The following is a 24,887-nucleotide window of genomic DNA, read 5'->3' on the forward strand; positions in this document are numbered from 1 at the left end:
TAATAGGTATGCTCTGATACCATGTCAAAAATGACAGGTAAGCTCTGATACCATGTTAAAATAAGCAACAGTGGAGAGATATAGTAGGGTTTGAGAGGAGTAATACAGAGTGTGTATGGCAAACCTTGAGAGAGAAGAGAAACTCAGAAACACAAGACCAACACAGTGATGATGTACTGAATCATGCTATGAGAAGAAAAGATGATACAGTTCAGTCGAAGCTTAGAAGATAATTGCACTGTCCTATCCGAATCAAGCGGCAGCACGTGTGGGAAATTTGCATAGTGAAGGGAGCAAAACACAGTCCTTTGGGCAATGGGCTATGCAAGTAATCACTCGAAGTTGAAGGACAACTATCGAGGGAGTGAACTGCAGTTCTCTAATGCCATCGGAGATGTGGAAGATGATCACCAGCTATTGAGGGAGTGAATTGTAGTCCTTTGATGCTAGGGAGTAACTTGGGCAGCAAAATGCGAATCCCAGAGTGTCGGAGTTTTCAAACGCAGGTAGAGTAGTCCAGATGCTAATGCCAAGTGGATAATGATTCTCCATCCTATGGATGTGATCCCTCATGCTGTTGTAGCTTTAACTCAAGAGATAATTGATTCCCAAATGTCTAGTTCTGGAAGAGAGATGCCAATCTTTGCCAAACCTCTGTAGTGGTGGGGATATGTCTAACATGCATGAGCTCAGAATTTGTACAACTCAAAAGTGAAAAGAGCAAGCTCTAGCATTCAATCGATCCCATGACGTTGCTGAATCCGTGGTCACACCATCACGAGGATCCACTAAAGGTCGGGGTATAGGGACAATAACAAATCCCAAAGGTTATAGTCGTTGAGGATCCACTATAGGTCAGGATATAGGGACAAAAACAAAATCCCAAAGGTTACAATCGTTGAGGAGGCACTCTATGCAGCACAGCCATAGAGGGTAGTTTGTGACTTATCCCATCCAACTTGTCAGATATGGGTAGAGAGGGTAGGACCTGCACTTGCTTAGGAGATGCCATTGCTCATAGTATGTCAGCTCATGTATGAGTTTGTGCGTGTTAGATTGGGTTGGTCACATGTCAGATATTTTAGGCATTTTTATTGTGCATTATTTATGTCATTTTAGGGCATTTTGATGCCAGTCTGCCAGCTGCTCTTCCTCAATTAGTTGAGTTATCACTTGGAGGTCCTGTTGGAGAGAGGAGCTAGTGCTAGTGCCCACGCAGCAAGTGACTTATTATTGTATGCGACTGTCTCGTGTTTGGTATATGGATTCCATTTCTTAAGTGTTTTTGGAAGATAGGCAATGCGTTTTAATTCAGCTTTTATTTATACCCTTCAAATTTTACATTTGTTGCGTGCTTGTTTCTCTCATTAAAGCCATGTATAATGAGAGGATGCATGGAATCACACATAAGATTTGTGTAACTATGAAGGTTGTACTAACTCTTAGTTCTTGTAGCTTGCTAGCAACCAATAGCTACAAAATAGTGAGTGTAATACGTATGCTTGGCAATGTAAGCATCTAATTATGTAAAGGCTATAGTGGTAGCTTATACAATATAGTACAGCTACACTTAGACACTCTCACACACTCACATTTAGCCTCTTTTTCCCTACTCCACTGTTTCGGATCAAGGCCAAAGCTCTGTTTTGGGACTCTGAAATGTGTTTCCATTTTCCTGTTTCCAAAACTCCTGGCAACTATGTTAAGTAGCAGTCATGGTTGCTGAGGTTGCCGTCGAACATGTCTTTGGCATCGTCATTGCTGTCTGGGCTGTTGTAGGCAGATCATGGCTGTTTTGGGCTGAGGTGAGGCTGTCTTCCCTACTGCAAGGGCTATTTCTCAGTCTTGAAGAAGATTGGTTGTTTGTGAACTTGTAAGTTGTGGGGCATTGGATATAGGTTGTGCATTGTTGGTTGTATTGATTCAACGTGCAATCTTGCACTTCTGGGATTGTGGTCTGGGCTCGTTAACCCTAGTTGTGTCTGCTCATTCCCAGGTACTGTCCAAAAGTACCGAGTTGCTGTTTGCATGCCACCATCTGACTTTGACATCACTATGACCTGAAGGGGGGTTGGTTAGTTGTTTTATCACCTCTGTGGGTGAAGTTTGAACACACTTTAGTGTGTGTCAGAGTGTGTTTGGGAGTGAGCACCTTTTATACCGCCCAACATCTATATAAGGGTCAAAGTTTTGGATGTATATGTAGGCCTATATATTGAGGCCCTAGTCGCTCTCTCCTTTTTGTAATCAAGTGGTTACCCTAGTGCTAAGCCACTTGTTTTATTAACCCATTGACTTGAGTTTAAATCTCCCTTTTTTGGACACCAATACTAAACAATGGTGTGGAATATTGGAGTTGAACCCGGGACCTTTTGGTCACCACGCATTCAACTTAACCAACTGATCTACACGGGTCTGCGCACATGAGATCCCCCCCTCTCTCTCTCTCTCTCTCTCTCTCTCTCTTATACATGGATATATCTCATAGGCCAATTTGGTCTTTTGTAGATGTTAATATTTGTTTGTTTCTTTCTCTCTCTCCCTCTCATTGAGTTCCATCCACAATAGTTGGTGGTCCTCTTTTTCATGAGCTCCAATATTCAACGAGGCTGTGGTGTAGAGATCAACATTCGCCCATGCTAGTAATGGTGACATGCTGCTAAATTTGAACCGTTCCAAGTTCTATCATGTGTATTTGATGTTCATGGGATAAAGTTAAAGAAGGGGCACAAGGTTTTTGGGCTAGTGTGTCTTAGTATCTGGGCCAGAACATTGTGCAACCATGCTAGAGGAGTGAGCACTCTAGCTCCACTTCTTTTGTGTTTGCCATTTCTTTTGAAGTGCTGAATTTGTTCTATAGTTTGAAGTTTTACCACCCTTTAATTGATCAAAGGTTGGTTTCAACTACTAATAGCACATGATAAGGTAAGAATGTGTTGGAAGATGGCAGCCAACTATGGAGAGAGAGGAGAGACAATGATGGCAAGAGAGTGAGCTGAAGCAAAAAGAGTAGAGTGTACTTACTTGAATGAAAGATAGAGTGAAAGTACAACTTATGTTTAGGTCAAGGGTTGACCTAACCAGCCTTCCACCAACTAACTAGAGTTAGGTTTATTTTACTCTAGAACCTAGTGTCACCACTTTAAGTTTCTAAGACACTAGGTGTACACACCTTACATTGACACTTTAATAAGTGTCCACACCACACAAATTACATTGGGTGCAGCCCATAGAATCGGCAAATTCTAACACACTCCCCTACAGTGCCAATGTGATGAAGTACAAGGATGATCAATCACCAAAGGGTAACAAGTTTAAGGAATTTCGAAAAGCCTCAAACTTCTCGCATGGTAGTTTTCATGCGAGCATGAAAAATAGGATTTTGTGCTACTGCAATAGCACTTTGACTATCAGAAAGAATGGGTGTAGGACCCTCCAATGGTAAATGTAGATCAGCCAACAATCTATGCAATCATACACATTCCACTGTTGTTGTGAAGGCTGCCTTGTATGTTGGGAAATAAAGGGCCATCGTGCCTTTTATATGTGCACGGGTGTGAACACACCCTTAGCACATTGTACTTTCATATATATATATCTATCTAAAAACCTAAAGTGGTACACTCGTCATTGTACCGAAAAACGTGTTCACTCTCCACTCTGCTCTCTCGCACTCTCTCTGTCTCTCTCACTGCGCGTAACAACTGTCTACCTCAATCTCCGTGCTTAACCGGTCCCTATAAACTGGTATCAGAACAACTCAGGTGTTGCAAGAGTCTCAAGTGGACTCGATGAGTAGCAGTGGCTAGGTCATGCTGGCAGCCATTGAATAGGTCGTGAGGCAAAAGGCCTGCGCAGCTGAGGTTGTGCCAAAAAAAAGGAAGTGGCGTGTGTGGCGACTGGGCAGTCCAGCTGACTAGGGAACCAACGTCAAGTTAAAGACCAGTGGGCAGCGACTAGAACAGGGAGCAGGCGTGGTAACGACTGCAGCGGACTGGATGGGACCAGCGGGCAGGCGCTGACGAGTGCGACCAGCGGGTGGCGGCAACTTTGCGGGCGACAGCTGCACAAGGACAGCAGTCGTCGGCGCGTGACGGTCCAGCGCGTGATGGGACCAGCGGGGCGAGGACATGCTTGATGGGTCAACGGACCCGTCATCTAAATTTTTTTTCTTCTTCAAAAAATCTTTTTTTAAAAAACTCCTCTCCTCTGGGTGTTCGCGCATGCAAGCACAGTGTGCAGATTTGTGCAAAATTGAGCCAGAGGTTTGGGGCTTTTCCCGAATTTGGGGATCTCAACACAGAATTGGACTATCTGACTCAGAAATTGCAAAGTCGGTGCACATTTGCCCGGGAATTTTGGGGCTTTTCACATTTTAGTGAATTTCCTTTAATTTCACTAAGATTAGTGCACACAGGACTTGGAAAATTTGGGGATTTGTCCGATTTGATGTGAACAAGATGCAACAGTGATATCTATCTCCGAAATTGCAGGAATTTGTGACATACCGTCCCCGACATTTGGGGCTTTTCATGTACATGCACAAATTGGGCTGAAATTTACCCAATTTCTCGACATTGAGGCACATTGGACCCCGTGCAATTTGGGGCTTTTGCGATTTGGGCAAAATTTGTGCAGCATTTGGTCATTTTATGTACATGCAGGTTGAATTCCGCGCAATTTGGACATCAACACTTGGTAAAATTTGGGGGTTTTGCTGAAATTGCTTTATTTTGGCAAAATTGGACAGTCCTATGCATGAAGAGGAAATGCAGATGTGTGTTTGACGCTTTTGAGCACAAAATTTTGGGGCTTTTGACCATTCGTGTCAGATTTTATGCATGTGGGTACGTGTACGACAGAAATTGCAGCTGAAATTTTGGGATTTCTCATGTAATGTGATGCACATGCCCTTGGAACAGCTATAATCAGTTGGATAATGCTGTAGCACATGGTTTGGCGCTTCTGAAAATTTAATTACAGATCTGAAATCTGTACTTCTGCGTGGTCATTTATTGCTGATTGGTACTTGTACCTTGGTCACTTGGGTGACAGTTTGGGCCTGCATTTGCTGGTTTTTTTTTGGTCACATTTGGGCTGAAAATCATGGCTGGCAGCAATGACAACAGTAATCTGATGCACATAAAGAAGCTTGAAGGTGCACACAATTTTGCAGTTTGGCAAAAGCAGTGCTACAATATCCTGTTACAAAAGAAGTAGGCAAAGCCGATCAAAACCAAAGGCGCAAAGCCCGCAGACATGGATCGGGATGATTGGGATGAGTTGAATGAGCTTGCACGCTCAACCATAGAGCTGTCGATTTTTGATGCCTTGCTGTTCAACATTGAAGGTTTGGATTCTGCATATGCTATATGGACTAGACTGGAAGAACTGTATGCACATAAGAGTGCTGCAAGCAAAGTGTATTGGCTGAAAAAGCTCATGAATTTGCGTATGAAAGAAGGTACAGCAATGTCTACTCACTTGAGTGAGTTTAACTCCATTTTCAGCCAGCTGGTTGCCTTGAAGTTCATGATTGATAAGGAATTTAAGGCTACTTTCTTGCTTTGCACTCTACTAGAGAGTTGGGATACATTCAGGACTGCTATGAGCAATTCTAATGTAATTCTTTTGTATGCTGATGTAGAGAGTGCTCTACTTATGGAAGAGATGAATCGGCAGAACAATGCATCCAGTAAGTCTTCCAGTGCTTTGCATATTAGGGGCAGATCACAGCAAAAGGGCAATTATAATGGCAAGGGACGCAGTAAATCATGCGGCAAAGATGTTGAATGCCATCATTGTGGAAAGAAGGGTCACTTTAAACGTGAGTGCTACAAATGGAAGAAAGAGAAAGGAAAAGGCAAGAAGACAGATGATAGCAAGGAAGAGAAGAAGGACAGTCAGCCTAAGAAGAGCAGTGTAAAAATTGAAGAGGTGAATGTAGTCACTCATGATAGTGACAATGGGAGTGATGTACTCTTTGTCTCTTCACACTTTGGTGTACATGCTTTACTTGCAGATGCAGATGATGATATGTATACCTGGATTCTTGATTTAGGTACTTCCTTTCATGTCACTCCTCATTGTGAGTGGTTTTCCGCCTATACAAGGGGTCGACATGGTGCTGTCCATCTTGGGGACAACTATGCATGTGAGATTGCAGGTATTGGCAGTGTGCAGCTACAATTTCAGCATGGCTCTGTCTTTACACTTCAGCATGTATGGCATGTACCTCAGCTCAAGAAGAGCTTTATTAGCACTGAGTAGCTAGATGATGATGGTTTTCATACCACCTTTGGTGATGGAAAATGGAAGATCTGTAAGGGATCTAGGGTTATTGCTAGAGGTTGCAAGAGTAATATTTTGTATCCACATCATGTATCTAGTGTGCGTGACCATGTTGTTGCCGTGACCTAGCAGCCAAGCGTTTCTTTGTGGCATGGCCGGTTGGAACACATGAGTCAAATAGGAATAAAAGTGCTTTCTCGTTTGGGTTATTTGCCTTGCCTTCGTTATGCTAATTTTGAGCATTGTGATCATTGCATTTATGGCAAACATGCACAGACGTCACATAAAAAGTCTCTTTCTTTGAAATCTTCTCCTCTAGAGTTAGTACATTTGGATGTATGTCAAATGCCAGAATCATCTTTAGGGGGAAAGAAATATTTTGTCACTTTTGTTGATGATGCTACACGGAAAGTATAGGTTTACCCTATTCGTAGCAAGGATGAAGTGCTTGATAAGTTTAAAAAATTCTTGGCATTGGTTGAAAATTAGACAGATAAGACAATTAAGTGTCTTCGCTCTGACAATGGTGGGGAATATGTGTCCAAGGCCTTTCAGGCATTTTGTGACAGCAAAGGGATAAAGAGAGAGCTCACTGTCCCTCATAATCCACCCCAAAGTGTGTTTACTTTCACAGGAGGAGTTGTCTCTTGGATCTCCAAGCTACAAAAGTGTGTTGCATTGTCTACTACAGAGGCAGAGTATGTGGCTGCCACTGAGGCATGCAAGGAGGCTTTATGGCTTTCACGTATGGTGGGAAAACTTGGCATCTCAGAGTTACCTGTTCTCCATTGTGATAGTCAGAGTGCTATCATACTAGCACGGAATCCTGTCTTTCATGCAAAGACAAAGCACATATAGGTGAAGTATCACTTCATTAGAGATATACTTGACAGCAAGAGCATTGAGCTGTCAAAGTGCATACAGATGATAACCTTGCAGACCTTCTCATGAGGGGTCTTCTAGCAGAGCGGTTTGCTCATTGCCGACAGATGATGGGAGTTGGATAGATATCTTTATTTCAGCTTTGTACATACTTAAACTTAGCTGATTCTTTTCTCCTCTCAAGGCACATTAGGTGGGAGGTTGTTGGGAATAAAGGGCCATCGTGCCTTTTATATGTGCACGGGTGTGAACATACCCTTAGCATATTGTACTTTCAACTCTCACTACACGTAACGACTGTCTGCCTCGATCTCCGTGCCTAACCGGTCCCTACATTGTACTCAACCTCACAAGACGAGGTAGCCAGTGTAGGCTGTTTCTTGCTTAGCCATGAAATGCATGAATGGCCTAGAAAGAAACAGTGTCCACTAGTAGACTGCCTAGTGTCTGCATCACCAGCCCAATCAGAATCACTGTAAGCCTGTAAGTGCAAGTCTCCTCCCCTAGGAAATAATAATGCATGTGATTGAGTACCTTGCAAATATCTGAAGATCTGCTTAATAACTTGCCAATGTATGGTCTGTGGGCTATGCATATACCTATACCTGTCAATTGTACCATCAACCTTGCGTTTGAGTTTAAAAACCCATTTTGTGCCAATGGCCTTCTTGCCAGCTGGTAAATCCACAAGATCCCATGTAGAGTTAGTGGCAATAGAGTCTAACTCATCCTGCATGGCCTGTATCCAATGTACATCTTGTTGAGCTTCATCCAAGGAAGTAGGCTCATCATCATTCAATAGTGAGCTCATAAACACATGCTCATCACAATCATCTACTTCCGTAAAATCAATTGAATGTGCCCCCCTTGCATCATTTGCTGTATTTCTGGTAGCCCTTCTAGTGCGTTGAGGTATAGGAGCATTCATTTTACTCTCCTGGAGAGTCTGTAACAGCCATCTTGGGACTGTTTTGGCTGCATTTACAGTAGCCCTTTCATGCTATACTGCTTCTTCCATTGCATGTGGCAAACCATCATCGATACCCTGCTTCTTGGGAGCATATGGTGCAGCAACAGCTTGTTGTATTAAGTCTGTCCTGCCATTTACAGCAGGCACAGACTCCAACGTAAGTGGCAAAAGACCCTCAAAGACATCACCAATGTCATGGGTGGCTGGCATTTGAAACTGATAATGTGAAAATGCAGCATTTTCTTGACAAAGACTTTCTTCGTACGTGGGTCATACAAGTGATAGCCCTTGCTCTCCGATCTGTAGCCAATAAATATGCATTTTACAGCCTTGTCATCAAGCTTCCCACGAAGCTCTTTCAAAACATGTGCATATGCTATGCAACCAAACACTCGAAAGTAGTCTATTTTGGGCTTCTTGCCATGCTAAGCTTCGAACGGTGTGATCATCTTCAGTGCCTTAGTGGGTGCACGATTCAACACATGATTTGTACACTGAAGGCCTTCTAGCCAAAATTTATGATATAGCCTCTTGCTTTTTAGCATACAACGAGCCATCTCCATAAGAGTCTGATTCTTCCTTTCAGCAAGACCATTTTGCTGAGGAGTTTTTCTAACAGTGGCTTGATGCGTAATACCATGATCAACATAGTTTCTATGTGTTTCAAAAACGTAAGTTTCAGAAACTGAAAGAAACGGAGTTTTGGATTTTCTGCCATTTGAAATTTTGGTAGAAATGACGTTTCGGAGAAACCAATAAATTATGATTAAATATACATATATATACACATACTTAGTATACTAGAGACTAGAGTCACTGGTGACTGAATAATCTTAACTTTTAGCACAAAAATCCAACTTCCAAGACCCATGATTTAAATTTTACAAATCACATTGCGCAACAATTTCACATAGTTATCAATTTCGCAAGCTACAAATCACAAGATTGAAAAAATCTTAAATCACCCAAAATAACTTACAATATTTTGAAAGAAAAGTGTAACATACTAACATCATAACATTTGTCATTCAAGAATCATGATCAGAACTTAAAAGTTAAAAGTCAAGTTCATCATTCATGAGACTCATCACTCCTCACTCATGATAATACGAGTAGTCACCGGTGATAGATCATAGTACTAAGTAGATACATGATACATCAAGATTCATCATTCATCATTCAAATTTCAAAAGAAGGCAACCTAGATTCTAGAATCTAGATACATCTAACATCAACAAAAGCCAATTTAAAGACTCAAGAGTCAAGGCCACAAGCTATAGCAATGATCATATGATGTATCATGTGAGTCGTGACATGTCTCAAGAGTCAAATATCAAAGTAAGATAATAGATCTATGAGATCTCAAAGAATTGATAACTTCAAAGTTCAAACAACGGCCACTGGCCAGCCATGGGAAAAAACATAAGCAACTGACAACTGTCAACAATGCTCAACATCAACGATAAAATCAAGGCTCAAGGCTGAAGTATATGTAGCAACATCATCTAAGCCAATAGAGGTGTTGTCATCCTGATTCTCCTCTGGCTTATCGCTATCCACATCAGCTGATGAGCCAGAACTATCAGAAGCCCCTGAATCTGCTAGAGAATTTGCTAGAGCAGTTAAAGTGCTAGCTCCATCTATAGCTCTTTGACGTTGTGCAACAGTCCTGTTGCGCATGGTACGGCTCGGGGCTATCATCTCCTGGTAGAGCATGGTATATATGTCCTGCTCCTCTAGAGTGATGTCTGGAACAAACCTCACCTTCTCTATGTCGATCTTGCCAATATTTACCTTTGTTTATTTGACATAGATATTTAAAAAAGTTATCATCTTTAGATTCTAGAGTTGACATTTAAGAGTCAAACTTCAAAGACCATAAGCTATTAGCAAAATATAAATATAATCACCTGCGCAAGCTTCGGATGAATATGGTTTTTCTCAAGCAATTGGAGATTTCAATGGCGAAAGACCAACCTCTTTAATTGAGTAGTGGTAAGTTTATTCCTTTTCTTTATATGGAAAAGGACCCAAGTACTCCAATTTCTCTCACAAGGGCATGAGCTACAATCTTGGGAGAGAACCCGTATAGCAATGCGTTTCTATAAATCATCATTCAAATAGAAACACAAACGGAGCCATAAGAATCTAAGATTCAACTTTCAAGAATCAAACTATGCAGTGAATGTTAGATATGCTCAATACCCCACCCTCATAAGGTGCCACCAATGATCCATGGTGCTCAAAGTTGTAAGGCCCCCATTATGAGGAGAAGCCAAATGTGAGGTCCGGACATTGGTTGAGTCCTGACTTGTATATTAGATGAGGTCTATGTGATTGGATGGCAAAAAGGTGACCATTGTGGGTCTAATCATTGAGTTGGACTGAGTAGTTAAGCTGGTAGCAACTCAAGGCACTTTGCATCGAGTTGCGGGGTAAGGGAGTTAAAAGGGATCCCTATTTTGGGGTCCGGGGGCTGCGGAAGTGGCCCCTGGGAAATATTCCCTGGCTGACTAGTGGAGGCTTATATGGTAGGTCGGTCATGCCGACCTAACTGTCTTCACAGGCTATAAAAGCTAAACCCCTTCACAACCATTGATCATCTATCTTTCACCCAGTCAGAGTTGTTCCAGCTAGCCTTAAGCTCTTCACCTATCTTTTGTCTAGATCGCCATGTAAGCTTCACTGTGGAAGCGCACGTGTGGACAGAGCCATCTCTGTATCAGTTGTTTGGAGCTAAAGAAATTTTCTAATTCTCCTCTTATCTGTTGTGTACTCTCTATCTCTATCTCTTTCTTAGATTTTGTTTGATGCGCCGTGTAATTTTTACAGTGAATGCCAGTGATAATAAATTACAAATATGTGATTATGTATAATTATTAAAAGAAATCTTGGGGTGTTGCAAATTACCAATGTGGGTGCACAATTTTCATACTTTTCCCACCATGAGACATGCTGAAGTTGAGTCTCTCTCAACTTCGTAGTCTCTCTACCAAAATGCAAGCTCTCATTGCGGAATGTCAAAAGATCATCCTCAATCCTTTGAAGCATTGACACATCGCCACCTGTCACCTTTGTCATATTCTCCATGAATTTCTCCTCTAGCTCCTCACACTCACTCTGCTCATCATCTCGCCAAAGAGGATGCAAGATATGGGCGATTGCATGAATTGGTCTATGAAACCAATTCTATCTCCTCTCCCACACAGCTACGATTTGAGCAGTCCTTAAGATGTCAACATTGAAGAAATGTCAATTCAAGTCTTAAGAATAGTTATTCAAATTTCAAAATTCACACATACAATATCAATTTGTAAAATAAAGACTCAAGAGTTACTTGTCCGAGGGCAAAAAGTTATTTTTTTAGAGCCTCTCCTATCGTATCCATATACTCATAAAGAAGACCCATAGTGCTACCCTCCATATCGGTAATGCGTAGCACTGTGTAGATAGGATTGAGAGTTCTCACCATAGCCTCCACATCTTTCCATCAAGTATCATTCATGACATTGCACCAAAATGCCATGGTCTTTGGATAATCATACGCATCCCACTGCATGAACTCATGAGACTATATAGTGCGCACCAACTCCTTGCGAATGCGCACCAATCTCTCAAGCACAATGAAGATGTAGGCAAATCTGGTGGTGGAGGGTTTTAAGAGCTCAAGGTGGCTAAATGAGCGAAATATGGTAAGAACCTTGGGTTTCCTCACAAAATTGACCACACTTGTGGCCGTGCTGTATATGGCCTCAACCCATTGAATTTTGCCTATATTCTCAATAAAAAGATCAATGGAATGAGAAGCACATGGTGTCCATACAATGCTTGGAAACTCCTCCTCTAACATACTGCCCATGGAGACACAATTGCTTTCATTATCGTTCACAACCTGCATAACATATTCAGGCTCGATTTTCAAGATGACATACTGCAAATGCTGCCATATAAATGCACCTGTCACTACAAGGCCTGGCAAAGAGGCATCAATGGCCTTCACAAACATAGTGCCCTTATATCATGAGACCATGACATTATACACATTTCTCCTACGGGTGTTAGACCATCCATCACACAAAACGATGCACCCATACTTCTTCCATGCATCTTTCAATGGCCCTAATTGAACCTCAATGCATGCCTTTTCCTTCTTGAGCTCCCGTGTGCGTAGTGCCTCTGAGGATGGGCCCTCCCATTCACATCCAATGCGGCTGATGGCTTTTATGGTTCGCCTCCATTGCTTTGTTTTAGCCACATGGAAGGGAATAGCACATCTAATGAACAATCTCATCAACTCTCGAGTTGCCTTAGCTATGGCTTGCTTTTGCATAGCAGCATGTATGCTAGCCCTCTATAATGAACCTCTAGGAGCACCTGAAACATCAGGCCGAGGCAAAGGAGTCCTCGTTGCACGTGAATCAGAGACCGAGGTTGAAGCGGATGCACTTGCAACATGATTTGATGCAGCTCTACTTCTCTTTGACGGTCCAACCACACTTGTGCTACCCTCTTGTTGCTGAGCTATGGCTAAGTCTTGGTCCTGTTCTGCACCAACTGTTGGAAGACCAAGCCGTTGCCTCCTCCATAAATCAAGAGAAAGCTTTACATCTCTTGGCACATTCGCACATGGAGTTGTCTCTTCTTGGCATATGAGCAAGATGGTCTTTGACCCTAGTGACACTCCCTGTTTTCACTATGCCACAATAAATATATTTCCACTTTTTAGATCCACCTGACTCCTCATATGAGGTTATGAGAGTAACATGGCGCCAATTAAAATCACGAGTATTTTCTTGGCCGCAAGCTGTCCAAACATCAAACAAATAACACATAAGGCTGAAATAATGTGCACATGGCTGGCACGACAAAAATTTTCTTATATTTTGGCTGAAAATTGCAAAAAGCTAGTTTTGAAATCTACATGTGCCATGAAAACAGGCTGAATGTTCACAAACAAATGACATAAGGCTGAAATGTGTGCACACAACTGGCATAACAAAAAATTTCATATATCTTGGCTGAAAATTGATTATTGCAGACATTCAGGTCTGAAATCTGCATAAAACAGGCTGGATGTTCACAAACAAATGACACAAGGCTGAAATAGTGTGCACACAACTGGCAGGATAAAAAATTTCATATATCTTGGCTGAAAATTGATTATCGCAGTCATTCAGGTCTGAAATCTGCATGAAGCAGGCTGAATGTTCACAAACAAATGACACACAAGGTTGAAATAGTGCACACACAACTGGCAAGACAAAAAATTTCATATATCTTGGCTGAAAATTGCAGACATTCAGGTCTGAAATATACAGGAAAACAAGCTGAATGTTCACAGCTGAAGATTATCTTTCGAGAAGAGAGCTTTCAGCGTTACTGAGTGACCACGGGCTGATGTGCAGTAGTTCAGGCATGATTGCTTCAGTTCGAGCAGGTGCAGCAGTAGGAGAGTCCAAAACGAGCAGGGGGAGAGATGAAATATGCAGGTGACTAAGAAACGCAGCCTGTTTTGGGGGTTTTACCCTCCCCATCCCCTGTCTGGTAGAAACGCCGTTTCTCAGAAACGGAAACGGCTAGAAACGGCCATCTCATTTCTGGGCACGAGAAACGCCGTTTCTGGAAACTAAGATGATCAAGCAAATATGTCTCAAAAGCACGAGACGTGTACTCCCCCCCTCTATTTGTGTGAAGTGTCTTGCACTTTTAAGTCAGTTTCAACTCAAGCTTTGCAACAAGATGTTTGAAATGCATGAACACATCGGATTTTGCCTTCAGTCCATACACCATGTATACCGAGAGTAGTCATCAATAAATGTAACAAAGGTCCCATGATGACTGTGCACGTGTCCTCATGGGACCACAAACATCAAAGTGAATAAGCTATATTTTTCGGACAACATGCACTGTACTATCCTTTTTGAAGGCAAACCTATGCATCTTGCCCAAAATACATCTCTCACATGCATGAGGAGGTGGAGTCTCCATTGGAGGCAATGCATCTACTATATGACGCCTCTGAAGGATCATCAAACTCCCAAAGCTCATGTGTCCATAGCAGGCATGCCATAGCTCCGCATTTTGCATAGCGGGGGAAAGAGTAGTGACTGCTAAAGCATCGTGAGACTGTCTGTCATATATATCCAACAAAAATAGACCCTTATGCAGGGTGCCAGACAGTCTAAGTACATAATCCATCTCTCTGTCTCTAACAATGCATTTGTCATCCTCAAAGATGACCTGAAAGCCATGCTTATTAAAAGTTGAGATAGACAACAAGGTCTTTGTAATGCCAGGTACAAACAAGATATCTAGAAGCATGAAATCACAACCATTTGTAGCAGTAATAGTGACTGTCCCAATACCACATACATCATAACTGCTACTGTTCTCACATGTAACACGCTTCCCAGTAGGGGCTGAATGCAAAGAGGTAAAACACTTCTTGGAAATGATGTGCTTTGACGTCCCATTGTTAAAATACCATGTTTGCTGCGTTTTAGCAGTATTAAATGTTGAATCAACCATTGAAGAATCATAACTGCATGTGAGAAATGCATAGTCCTCCTCTACAAAGTTGGCCGAAGTATCATCATCAATAGATTTGCTGGCTAATGTTTCTCAGACAGCCAAACTGGAGTTCTTTTTCTTGTCTTTGGCCAATCTTTTTCTGCATTCATCGATAGTGACCGGGCTTCTTGCAATAATGGCATTCCCCCTTCTTTTTAGCCTTTTCTGTGTCTTGGACAACCTTATTTGATGGCTGTCCAACATCTCCCTTTTGCTGATTTTTACATTTTGCTTGACTTTTCCTTTGTCCTTGAAAGCATAGCCACATCACCTGAATGCAATGCCACATTCTTCCGAGTCTGTTCCTCTTGTAGCAAAAGGCCTTCCAACTCCACAAATGTAAGGGGTTGCTGTCCCTCCTCAAAGACAACATCAAAGAGGTGTTGAAACCAAGATATGACTCTAGAAGAGAGTTCAATGCGATGTTTTCCAATTCAGCATCTTGAATGACCTCATCAACATTGAGTAGCTGCTCATGCAAATCGTGTATTTGAGTAAGGTGCTCTGTCATGCTATCACCTTCATCCATGGTCACATTGGCCAACTCTCTGCGGAGATAGGATATCTTGGCCTCATTGCGTGCTGCAAACATATGCTCAAGTACATCCCATGCTGATTTTGAGGTCTTACAAGACCGAATGTGTGGAATAATTGCCCTTTTCACTGACAAGGCAATCAAAGAAAGTGCCTGTGCATCTTTTGAGTCCCATTTCCAAAGGAGGGAGAGGAGGGGCAGCAGTAGTAGCAGCACCAATACCACCAGCAGTAGCACCAGTAACTTGTTCTCGAGCGTTACGCTGAGGTGTCTGAGGTGCAAGACCTCCTGGTTGCTGCAAATCACCTGTAACATAGTCCCACAAGTCCTTCGCCACAAGAAGGTTACGGACCATAAAACTCCATAGTGGGTAGTTTAAGCCATCAAGTTTGTCCTCCTGAGTGAGGACACCAAGGATGTTGCTCTGATCATTATTCCCCTGACGTGCCATGCTATCAATGATAGACAAAAATCTGCAGCCAAATACTTCAATGCTGAAGTATAGAGTATACTCCTTAGAGTACCAAAATCCTCCATGGGATTAAGAAACGAGTACCAAATTGTCACTCAAATGCCAAAGTGTGCACAATGCCACCAAATCAACACTCAGCCAGTAAATTACAGCACTATATTGCTGTACCACACCCGCCTCGAAATGTGTGCCCACAAAAGTACAAAATACAGCAACTTAATATTGATTTTTACCAAGATCTATTGAATTTTTTCAAAATTCTTTGCCCAATCTGACTGCAACAGCAATTAAATATTGCTGTACTGCTTGTTGCTTACCTTGGAGTGCGTGTTGGGAAAAAGCCTCAAATTTCTTTCTAAAATTCCAAAGAAATTGAAGAATTTGTATCTTACAGTTGGAATTTCTGTAGAAATGTCGCCTCGGGATGCGTGTTAGTAGTGAATAGCAACTGAAATCTGCCTTGTGATGTGTGCCGGATCCAAAAAATTGAAAAGCCCATATTTTCTTGAGCCAATGTGAAAGGAATTGCGCAATGTGTATGAGTTTGGTAACAATTTGCACAAAGCGCTTCCAATAAGGCAAAATCCCCACATTTTTGGTGGGAATGTTCAAGAATTGAGAAATTTCTTCGAATTGGTTATAAATTCAAACTCCAAGAGCAAAAATTAGCAAAAGTCCCAAATTTTTGGGCAGCATAAGCTTAGATTCAAGAAGAGATGTTTGAAATAGACTGGAAATTCCAGAAATTTTGAGAAAACCCCGAATCTGAAATTTAGGGTTTTTGCACTTTTTAGGGTTTGCAGAAATTGACGGGCAGGACTGAGAAAATGGCGGGTAGAGCTGAGAAAATGGCAGGCAGAGCTGAAAACAGCAGCAGCTCTTCCAAAACACCAGCTCCTCGGGATGCGTGCAAGACTGCGTGTGGGACTGCACGTTGGACTGCGTGTAGGGTTGCACGCAGGCTGAAAACTGCAGATCTGGAGCAGATGACCGAGCTGGACAGATCTCGAGCAAATGTACAGATTTGGAGCTGATGGCTGAACTGGACATATCTGGAGTAGACAAGAGATGGCTCAACTATAGCTCCTCCTCTACTTCAGCAGCACCTCACAGCAGCTGAAAACTCTTCCTCGAGCTGAGAACCAAGCTGGCAGCAGTAGGACCTTGGGCGGGATGGCACCAGCTGACGGTGGCTGAATGGAATCCGCGCATACGAGTTGCTTTGATACCAAATGTTTGAAAATGGCAGCTAGCTATGGAGAGAGAGGAGAGACAATGACAGAAAGAGAGTGAGCTGAACTAAAAAGAGTAGAGTGTACTTGCTTGAATGAAAGATAGAGTGAAAGTATAACTTATGTTTAGGTCAAGGGTTGACCTAACCAGCCTTCCACCAACTAACTAGAGTTAGGTTTATTTTACTCTAGAGCCTAGTGTCACTGCTTTTAGTTTCTAAGACACTAGGTGTACACACCTTACATTGACTCTTTAATAAGTGTCCACACCACACAAATTACATTGGGCGCTGCCCATAGAATTGGTAAATTCTAACAGAATGTTCTTGTGGTGAGTGTAAGTGCAGAATGGGTGTAAAGTTTTCATGGCAAAAACAATGCCTGAAATAATTGGTCACTTGTATTGCTGCTAATAATCTACCTGAAGTTCTATTATCTTAATGTCTTGTAGTCTTTTTAAGAATAATGCCAGCTCGTCTTTGTTGATAGAATGCTGTCCATGATGGACACCCTTGATCATAAATACTTTTGAATATATATAAAGATTTTAAATTTGTTTGTGTAGTCATTTGATGTTCCAGAATCACAAAGGAGCAATGGCTGAGTTGGGAGAGGGTTTGGCAAAGCTTTGTAGGCAAAGATTTAATGAAGGCCCGTTCCAGCAATTTCAGCAAGAAATGACAGAAGTTTTACAGTACATTTATGACACTCAGCTGGAGTATGCAGCTTGTGAGTTGCCAATACCCTATGTGAAAAATGTTTGGAAAATTTTCTCTGAATTTAGAGTCATGGAAGACTACATTTATGAAAAGCTAGACAGAAATAGGGCAAAGGTACTGGAGTGTTTACTGCCATTTAAGCCACCTTTCACTTTTATATTTTAGGTAACATAGACTAGTATGGCTGTACTGAAACCACAAGAGCACATAGACCATTTCCATCTCAGAGTTTTCTTGAGGCTTTGTTTGTGATTTTTTATAAAGGTGGACTTGTACTTTGATAAACTTTCTATTAGTTTTGCATCCGAGATGACTTGTTTTCGAGGACTTGTTCTCAATAGGATTTGTGAATGGACTTTGAACTTTGGCATGCCCTTTTTCTGTTTCTAATTACTGTCTCACCTGATCAGGTGCAGAGGACCTTTGTATAACTATGGATGGATCCGAGCAGTCTTATAAGTTACTTGGGAATTTTGCTGCCGGACAGTCTTTGTATGAGATACAGAGGGACAGTGACAATCAAATGTTCATTTATTTCATTGCTCAGGGTCCTGAAGCTCTGGAGTCTCAGGACCATCTTGATCCTGCTCTGAAAGTAAGAGTGCCATTGCTGAATGTAAGTATGGATGATCTACGGAAATTGAAATAACATACAGTATGATGTATATTTGAAGCTAATAGTTGCAGTATAACATTTCTTCCCATGTGTTGATGAAGCTATACAAAACATTATCTCTTACCACAATGCTTCCTAAATTTCTTCCCATGTGCTGATGAAGCTATACAAACCAGCCTCTCTTACTAAATGCTTCCTAGATTTCCAATGAACATAAAGGTTCGGATCTCTTTATGGCACATGTAGACGTCACATCATTGGCAAGAGCTAGTAGTTGACCTTCTTATGGTTTCCATGTTTCTTTAGTCCTATTTACTGAGATTGCATATTAACGTGTTTGCAGCATGATAATAGACAGTGAGATGCTAAAACTTTCCACCTAACGACAGGGAAATTTGGAGACTAGAAGTCCATCCAAACACGTCTCAAGCAAAGCAAGATGTTAGGGATTGGTCTTTTTATCAAGCATGTTGGTTGTTTGTCTAGCTTGAGCTTGTGTCTGCCTCTACACCTGGAATAGCTGGTTTCACATCAATTGAATGCTACAGGATATCACATATTTGCATGATCAGAATAGTAGACAGTAAGATGTCAAACGCTCTTATCTAATTGGCAGGAAACCTTCTAGACTAGAGTTCAGGACAAGGCATCTCAAGCAAAGCAAGATATGAGAGATCGGGTCTTTTTGATTGAGCATGTCTGTGTTTCTGGCTTGAGCTTGTACCCGAAAACTGGAGCTAGTGCTAAATTGTGCTCTTTATGCCCTTGATTATTATAGCATTGGACAAAGATGAGGATCAAAAAACGCACTCGAGAGGGCTGTCTTCACCATGAAATCAGTCTAATGAGCTTCCAAACATACTTCAACATGATGTCGAGGAGGATAAGCATGCGCCCATGTACGAATCTATAGATGTGCAGACGCAATCACCCTTTAAACCTTGCCCCATTATCGAGTCTATAGTGAGGTGTGCTACACTTACTCCAAGTACAAGCGATAGCTCACAACATGGCTCACTTCATCTTTGCTTTGTTAGCCTTCGGACTTGTGTTCAGGGACTCTGGGTGTTCAACACTAGTGTGGAAACACTGTAGGACATAAAATTGTCCTTCAAATGCTTAGGAAATAAATGACACGATCATCCAATGCAATAAATTACGAATACAATAACACGATTGTGTGAATCCAAATTTGTACCAAGTATGAAGGAATCCAAAATTGTACTAAGTAGGAAGATAATTGAAAATTTGAATGCACACAAACTAAGTTATATGCATCACTAGACTCTATGCATGTAGGAATCGAACTCGAGAGGTCAATGTGTGTTCAATCTAGTGATTGAGCTATGCTTATTTGCCCATGTTCTTCTCTCTCTCTCTCTCTCTCTCACTCTCATAATGGGTAATTATATTAATCACATGAGAAAAACAAGAGTCACGATAGAGAAGTAGAAGAAATTGTTGTATGCCAAGCAAGTAAATTCTCCCTAGGGAAAACAACATGTTGAAAATGATCCAATTGTCAATGGAGAAGTCTCTTAAGCTTAGTAACGACTTTGAACCTTACAGGTTGAATGGAAGATGAAGGTATTCATTGTGGCCTAGTTGTGCCAGTAATCCCAAAACCTAAGAAGATAAAACAAGATCTTCATATGTGGTTGTGTGGGAGTGGGATATTGTGCCTTACCAATGACCTATGGGAGATCCAAACATCCATAGGACCTACCATTGACAAGAACCACCGTTCACCTTTACCTAGGTGCATGAAAAACCATAATAATCATCTAAATCTTCCATTATAGTAGCACTATTGCCCCCTCAACTTGATTAATATAAGAAGATATGATCTTTGAGAGACTTGAGACGAACATATAGAAAGTCTTGAATATCTCTCTTTGGATAGCAAAACTAATTGAAAGGAAAACTTGGAGGTTGTTGTCAAGGAGTTCTCATTAACATAGGTCAAGTTGGATGTTCCTATCTTGTTTAACCTTACCATTCTTGTGTATCTTAAGAGTAATCTATTGCTTGAAGTTGTAAACCACAAATAGGGGCTTTCACAATGGGTATATAAATGAATTAGATTAGGTCAAGAAGCTTCTGATAATTGATAGGACCCTAGGCCTTGAAAGATTAGATATGCTTTGAAGCCAAAGAAAGCATATGGAGTGCAACTAGCATGGAGACAAAATGCACTAAATGTGGACAATGATGCTTGGTTTGCCTTCCATAAAGTGCCAATCAAGCAAAGAGAGGATCCCACTTGTCTAGTGATACCCTTGAAGGAAATAAATGAGATTACAACCCATATGAATATGGGAGATACAACTTCTCATTGATCTTCAATGTTACAAGTAACAAGGAGGAAGATAGTCTTAGGTTTCAACCAAGGGACATGGTGCCTTCAATCTAAGCCTTTGTATCGAACTTCACAAAATTTCCTTGATTCCTCTTTCATCACCACCTACAATGACCTCCAGCTTCTTATCAAATTTCTCAAGAAAATATATGTAAAGCAAGATGAAGGAATGTATCATCTTTTCTTTTATGTTAATGTTGAGATACAGAAGTACAACATGCAAGGCTTTATCGACCTTTCGTTTGGAGTTGTTGGAAGACATGAATACTAGTCATATCACCCTTTCTAGCTATCAATTCCCTCCAAGAATGCACCTGAGAGCAAAGTTGGACATGAGAAGATTACCTAATGAGCATAGCTTATTTGGAAAAATCACTTTAACCTCTTGTACCATCATGAAGAGTTCTTATTTTAAAAGAACAAAAATAGAGAAAAAAGAAAAGAAAAGAGAGCCAATGGTCAACTTAGATAGATTTACACTATACTTGGGTTCTTAAGTTCAGAGGCTTTTAATGGTCTTGATGGACTGCCCCCAACCCCTTAGCCTACATTTTTCAATTTCATATTATAGGGCACACCCAGGGTAAGATACCCTAGGTGTGCTCGATAGACTTGTCACCTTATAGGGCTCAGTGAGAGCTCAACAATGGGACATTGGATGGAGACTCTTGTTGTTTCAAGAGGTCAATATGCTTATGACTTGAAACTATATCTTTCTTACATGGTTCATAGTCTTGCTCGAAACCTTCTAAGAGCTCTTTTTCATTCCTCATGAACAATGAAGGCTAGAGATTCAAAGATCACATGCTTATCTTCACCACATTATAGTCCAAAAGGATGGAGGTCTCCTCAATGGTCTCACAGTGCACCCTCACTTGGTGTCCGACTTAACTCACTCTCTTCCTTGCTATCAAGCAATGGTTACTACAAAATAGTAGACAAGAAGAATGAGGGTAGAAACTCAAAAATTGCGCACACAAGAATGAGCTCTCTATTTACTTGTACACAATATATATATTAGATTCACATAGTATATACATTAGGGTTAGGGCCAGGGTTTTCCATAGTATTTAGTTAAGTTGGGCACCCTCTTATATTTTTCCTCTTGATTGTGACTAGTCCTTCTCCTTTTTACATGCACTTTAACCTACGTAGACATGGTTTAAGTAAGAGTAAATAGAGATTTCCCCAACCCTCACATCCATTGAGGGCCTTATGGATGTAACATAAAAAATTATTTACAATTTGTATGGGAGTAATACCAACTCTCACTTCATGTTTGTAAAATTAAGATGTGTTTCACCCATAAATGATGGGTTAGAAAATATTACATACATGTCTTACGGTTGGACAAGACCTAAGATAATACATTAAGCTCTTTAAAGTTTACAAAAATTGGAAAAATAATTTCCAACACCTTGATTAGTCCTCTTTGCACCTTGAATCCTTCGTACAACTTGTATACAACAACTTTTCTCTTGTAAGGGTTAAGATTTGGCGTCCTTGCTAGTCAAGTGCTATTCTCATAACACGATCCATTGGTGCAGTGTAGTGGTCTTAAATAGGTCTAGGTCTTGGATGTGCATGGAACTCAATGGATGGAAGGATAATTGTACAATATGATTGCTGCTGATGAGGATTGGGGGTTGTTGAAGTTTATGGTTTACCACACTTTGTCTTCAATTCACATGCAGAAATCCATGTGCTCTTCTTGGAGGTGTGTCTATTGAACTATGAAGTGGGGTATTGCATATGCATTGTTTTTCTTTATTTTTTAAAAATTTAAATAAAAAAATTTAAGTTTACAACTCAAGGCGTGGTAGCAATGTTTGTGAGACAAGCAGCTTTAGCTCCACAAATATTCCCTCGATGATTCCCATGATAGAATGGATGACTCTAAAAAGAATAAATGGGTACAACAAGTGAACTTTTTGCCAACCATGTCCTTTGGTAGAGTTATACAATAAAATGAGAATAGAAATGCTCAAATATGGAGCCATTCCATTTTGATTTGTTCAATCTTGGTGTTATTCTCAAAGAAGAGCAATAGTAAACTGTCCACATATATTGTTGATTTCAAGTTCAAAAAGTTCATCAGCCTTAAGTAGTTGTAGGTAATAATGAAGGATGGATTTGAATTGGTTTAGGGATCTTCATTTAAGATTGCATGGTCTATTAGAGTGGTTGTTGCTAGCATGGAGAGATTTGAGCCGTTATTGAGGATGTCTTGGTAGCTCAAGCAAGAGCAGATGGCGGTCATTGAAGCTTGGGTAGCTAGACCCATTTGTTTCTAGCATAGTGACATTGGGCACAACATAAGGTCTTGGAGGCCCATCTAGTGGCTTAGTGCTAATTTGTCTCTAGTGTCAGCAATGCATCGGGTTTAGATTGTAGAGAGTAAACCTACTTGCTTATTTTGTGAGAGGTGTAGCCTCATTGCTATTGCATTTTGCCTCAGGAATCCACTTCTTTTGCCTTAGGATTCCACTTCTTTTGGGTGTCTTTAGGTTTACGTATCCTACTCACCAATTTTTTATTTGTCATTTTATGCTTTTAGTAGGTCCTTGAGGAAGGAAGGATTTACCCCCCCTCATTAGAGATATTATCATGTATGGTGCATTGTGTTTTGTGGGAATAATATTAACTTGGTTGAAAATTGTGATGTTTTTCATGTTGGGTCAGGTTAAGTACATGGCTAAGTGCATGTGCTGATGTTGTAGTGGACATTGCACTTGGCCTATTATTTGAAGGTTCTACCCAATAAGGTTTCCTTCCTAACTCCCTCTACATTCAATGGCCCAGAAAAATATTGGGGAGGCTTTTAGTTTTGATGCTTATCATTACCTTGCATTTCCCTAGTAAGTGTGTGGCTTATCCCGACGAGGGTTGATTTTTGTAGTTTTTGAGATCAATTGAGATTGCTCGATTTATAGCCAAGCATCATGCATCAAAATATTGTAATCAAATCCCTTATTAAGGAGAACATCAATGTTGGGGTCAAGTTTTGTGACGGTCTTAGTATTTCAGGCTTCATCCTTAAATTCATCATTTGTGTGCTCATCATGTGAGGCCCCTTCTTTGGACGAATTGCTTATCCATTTTGTTCATCATCAACTAAAGCCCCGTTTTTTCCTATAGAAGGACATAGTTGTACATGAGGTTTAGTTCATGCACATTTATTCACTTCCATTTGTGAGCTTTCAGGAGTTCTTTTAGCACCTTCAAATTCACTACTAGGTTATTCTTCAAGGCTCTCATGTGGAACTCAAGGAATTTGGTGAAAACTATCTATACCACTAGTGGATACTTGAAAATTTAGGTCAGAAAACTTTCTGTTAATCACATTGCCTACCATCATGCAAAGGGGTAATGAGGGTAGAACCTTGTTGAAGGCTTGCTTTCTCACTTTCTTTACTACTCTCTCATAATCATTCTCATCATCCAAGAAAAGCAAGTTGATGGTTGTAAGGATATTCATCCAAATGTGCTTGTCCTTTGGGCAAGGAATGTACTTAGTTAGTGGTTCATAATTAGGCACGCTTCATGAATCACCTTTGAGTGGCACAAAAATGTCATCCAGATTGATTTGGTAAAGTCTTCCGAGTGTTCATCTCTATGTGGACTACTTGTGTCTGGTTCAAAAAACATTAGTCCATTACCTCGATCTTTAATTACTCAAGAACTCTCCATCCATGGTTTATTGAGTAGAATGCCATAGTCCACTTTCCTCATTACGATGAAGCTCATGAAAAATTAGACATGTACAATTTTGATTGGCTAATCCTTCAAGACTAGGAGGGGTCTCAACTTTGTTCCATTGGCCAATGTTACATTGAAGCAAGCAGTCTCTACAAGGGAGCTACCCCATGCTTGTAAGATTAGAAGCCCACACTTGTTCCAATGTCAAAAATCCCTCGTGACGTTCTCTCCTAAGGCCACTATTGGTAGGACTATATGGATTCTAGTACTTTCCTAGAAAGCATTGATTTACAAGGCTCTAGGCACTGGGCTAAGTGTTAGATAGGTAGGTATGCACATGTTGAGCTGGGACTCTTGCATATTTACGTTGATCACTAACTTTGAAGGTCCATCTATCCAAGCCTCAAAAGATTGTGTCAAATTACTAGGTTTTCTTCATCAATAAACTAGCGTTGATACTTGGGTGGAGGCTAGGGTAGCTAAAGCCAATGTCTTGTTTGTCAGATTTGTTCTTCCTAGCCTCTAAATTCTATGACACTATC

General features: G+C 40.9%; 1 protein-coding gene and 1 pseudogene across 1 annotated transcript in view; one reads left to right on the forward strand and one right to left on the reverse strand.

The window, feature by feature from the left end:
* The window catches only part of LOC148039496 (DUF309 domain protein), a 35,972-nt gene extending 17,410 nt beyond the window's left edge, over nt 1-18,562 (forward strand). Inside the window, exons 2-3 of the mRNA XM_087690327.1 lie at nt 17,534-17,681; nt 18,082-18,562. Coding sequence (XP_087546453.1) covers nt 17,534-17,681; nt 18,082-18,320 — 387 coding nt within the window. The 3' untranslated portion in view covers nt 18,321-18,562. The remainder of the gene's footprint in view (nt 1-17,533; nt 17,682-18,081) is intronic.
* Nucleotides 9,584-15,699, reverse strand: LOC148039497 (uncharacterized; annotated as a pseudogene).
* Nucleotides 18,563-24,887: the final 6,325 nt, after the last annotated feature.

This window comes from Lygodium microphyllum, chromosome 2, assembly GCF_053477565.2.
Source record: "Lygodium microphyllum isolate KBCC chromosome 2, Lygodium_microphyllum_v1.1.10, whole genome shotgun sequence".
Lineage (NCBI taxonomy): Eukaryota > Viridiplantae > Streptophyta > Polypodiopsida > Schizaeales > Lygodiaceae > Lygodium > Lygodium microphyllum.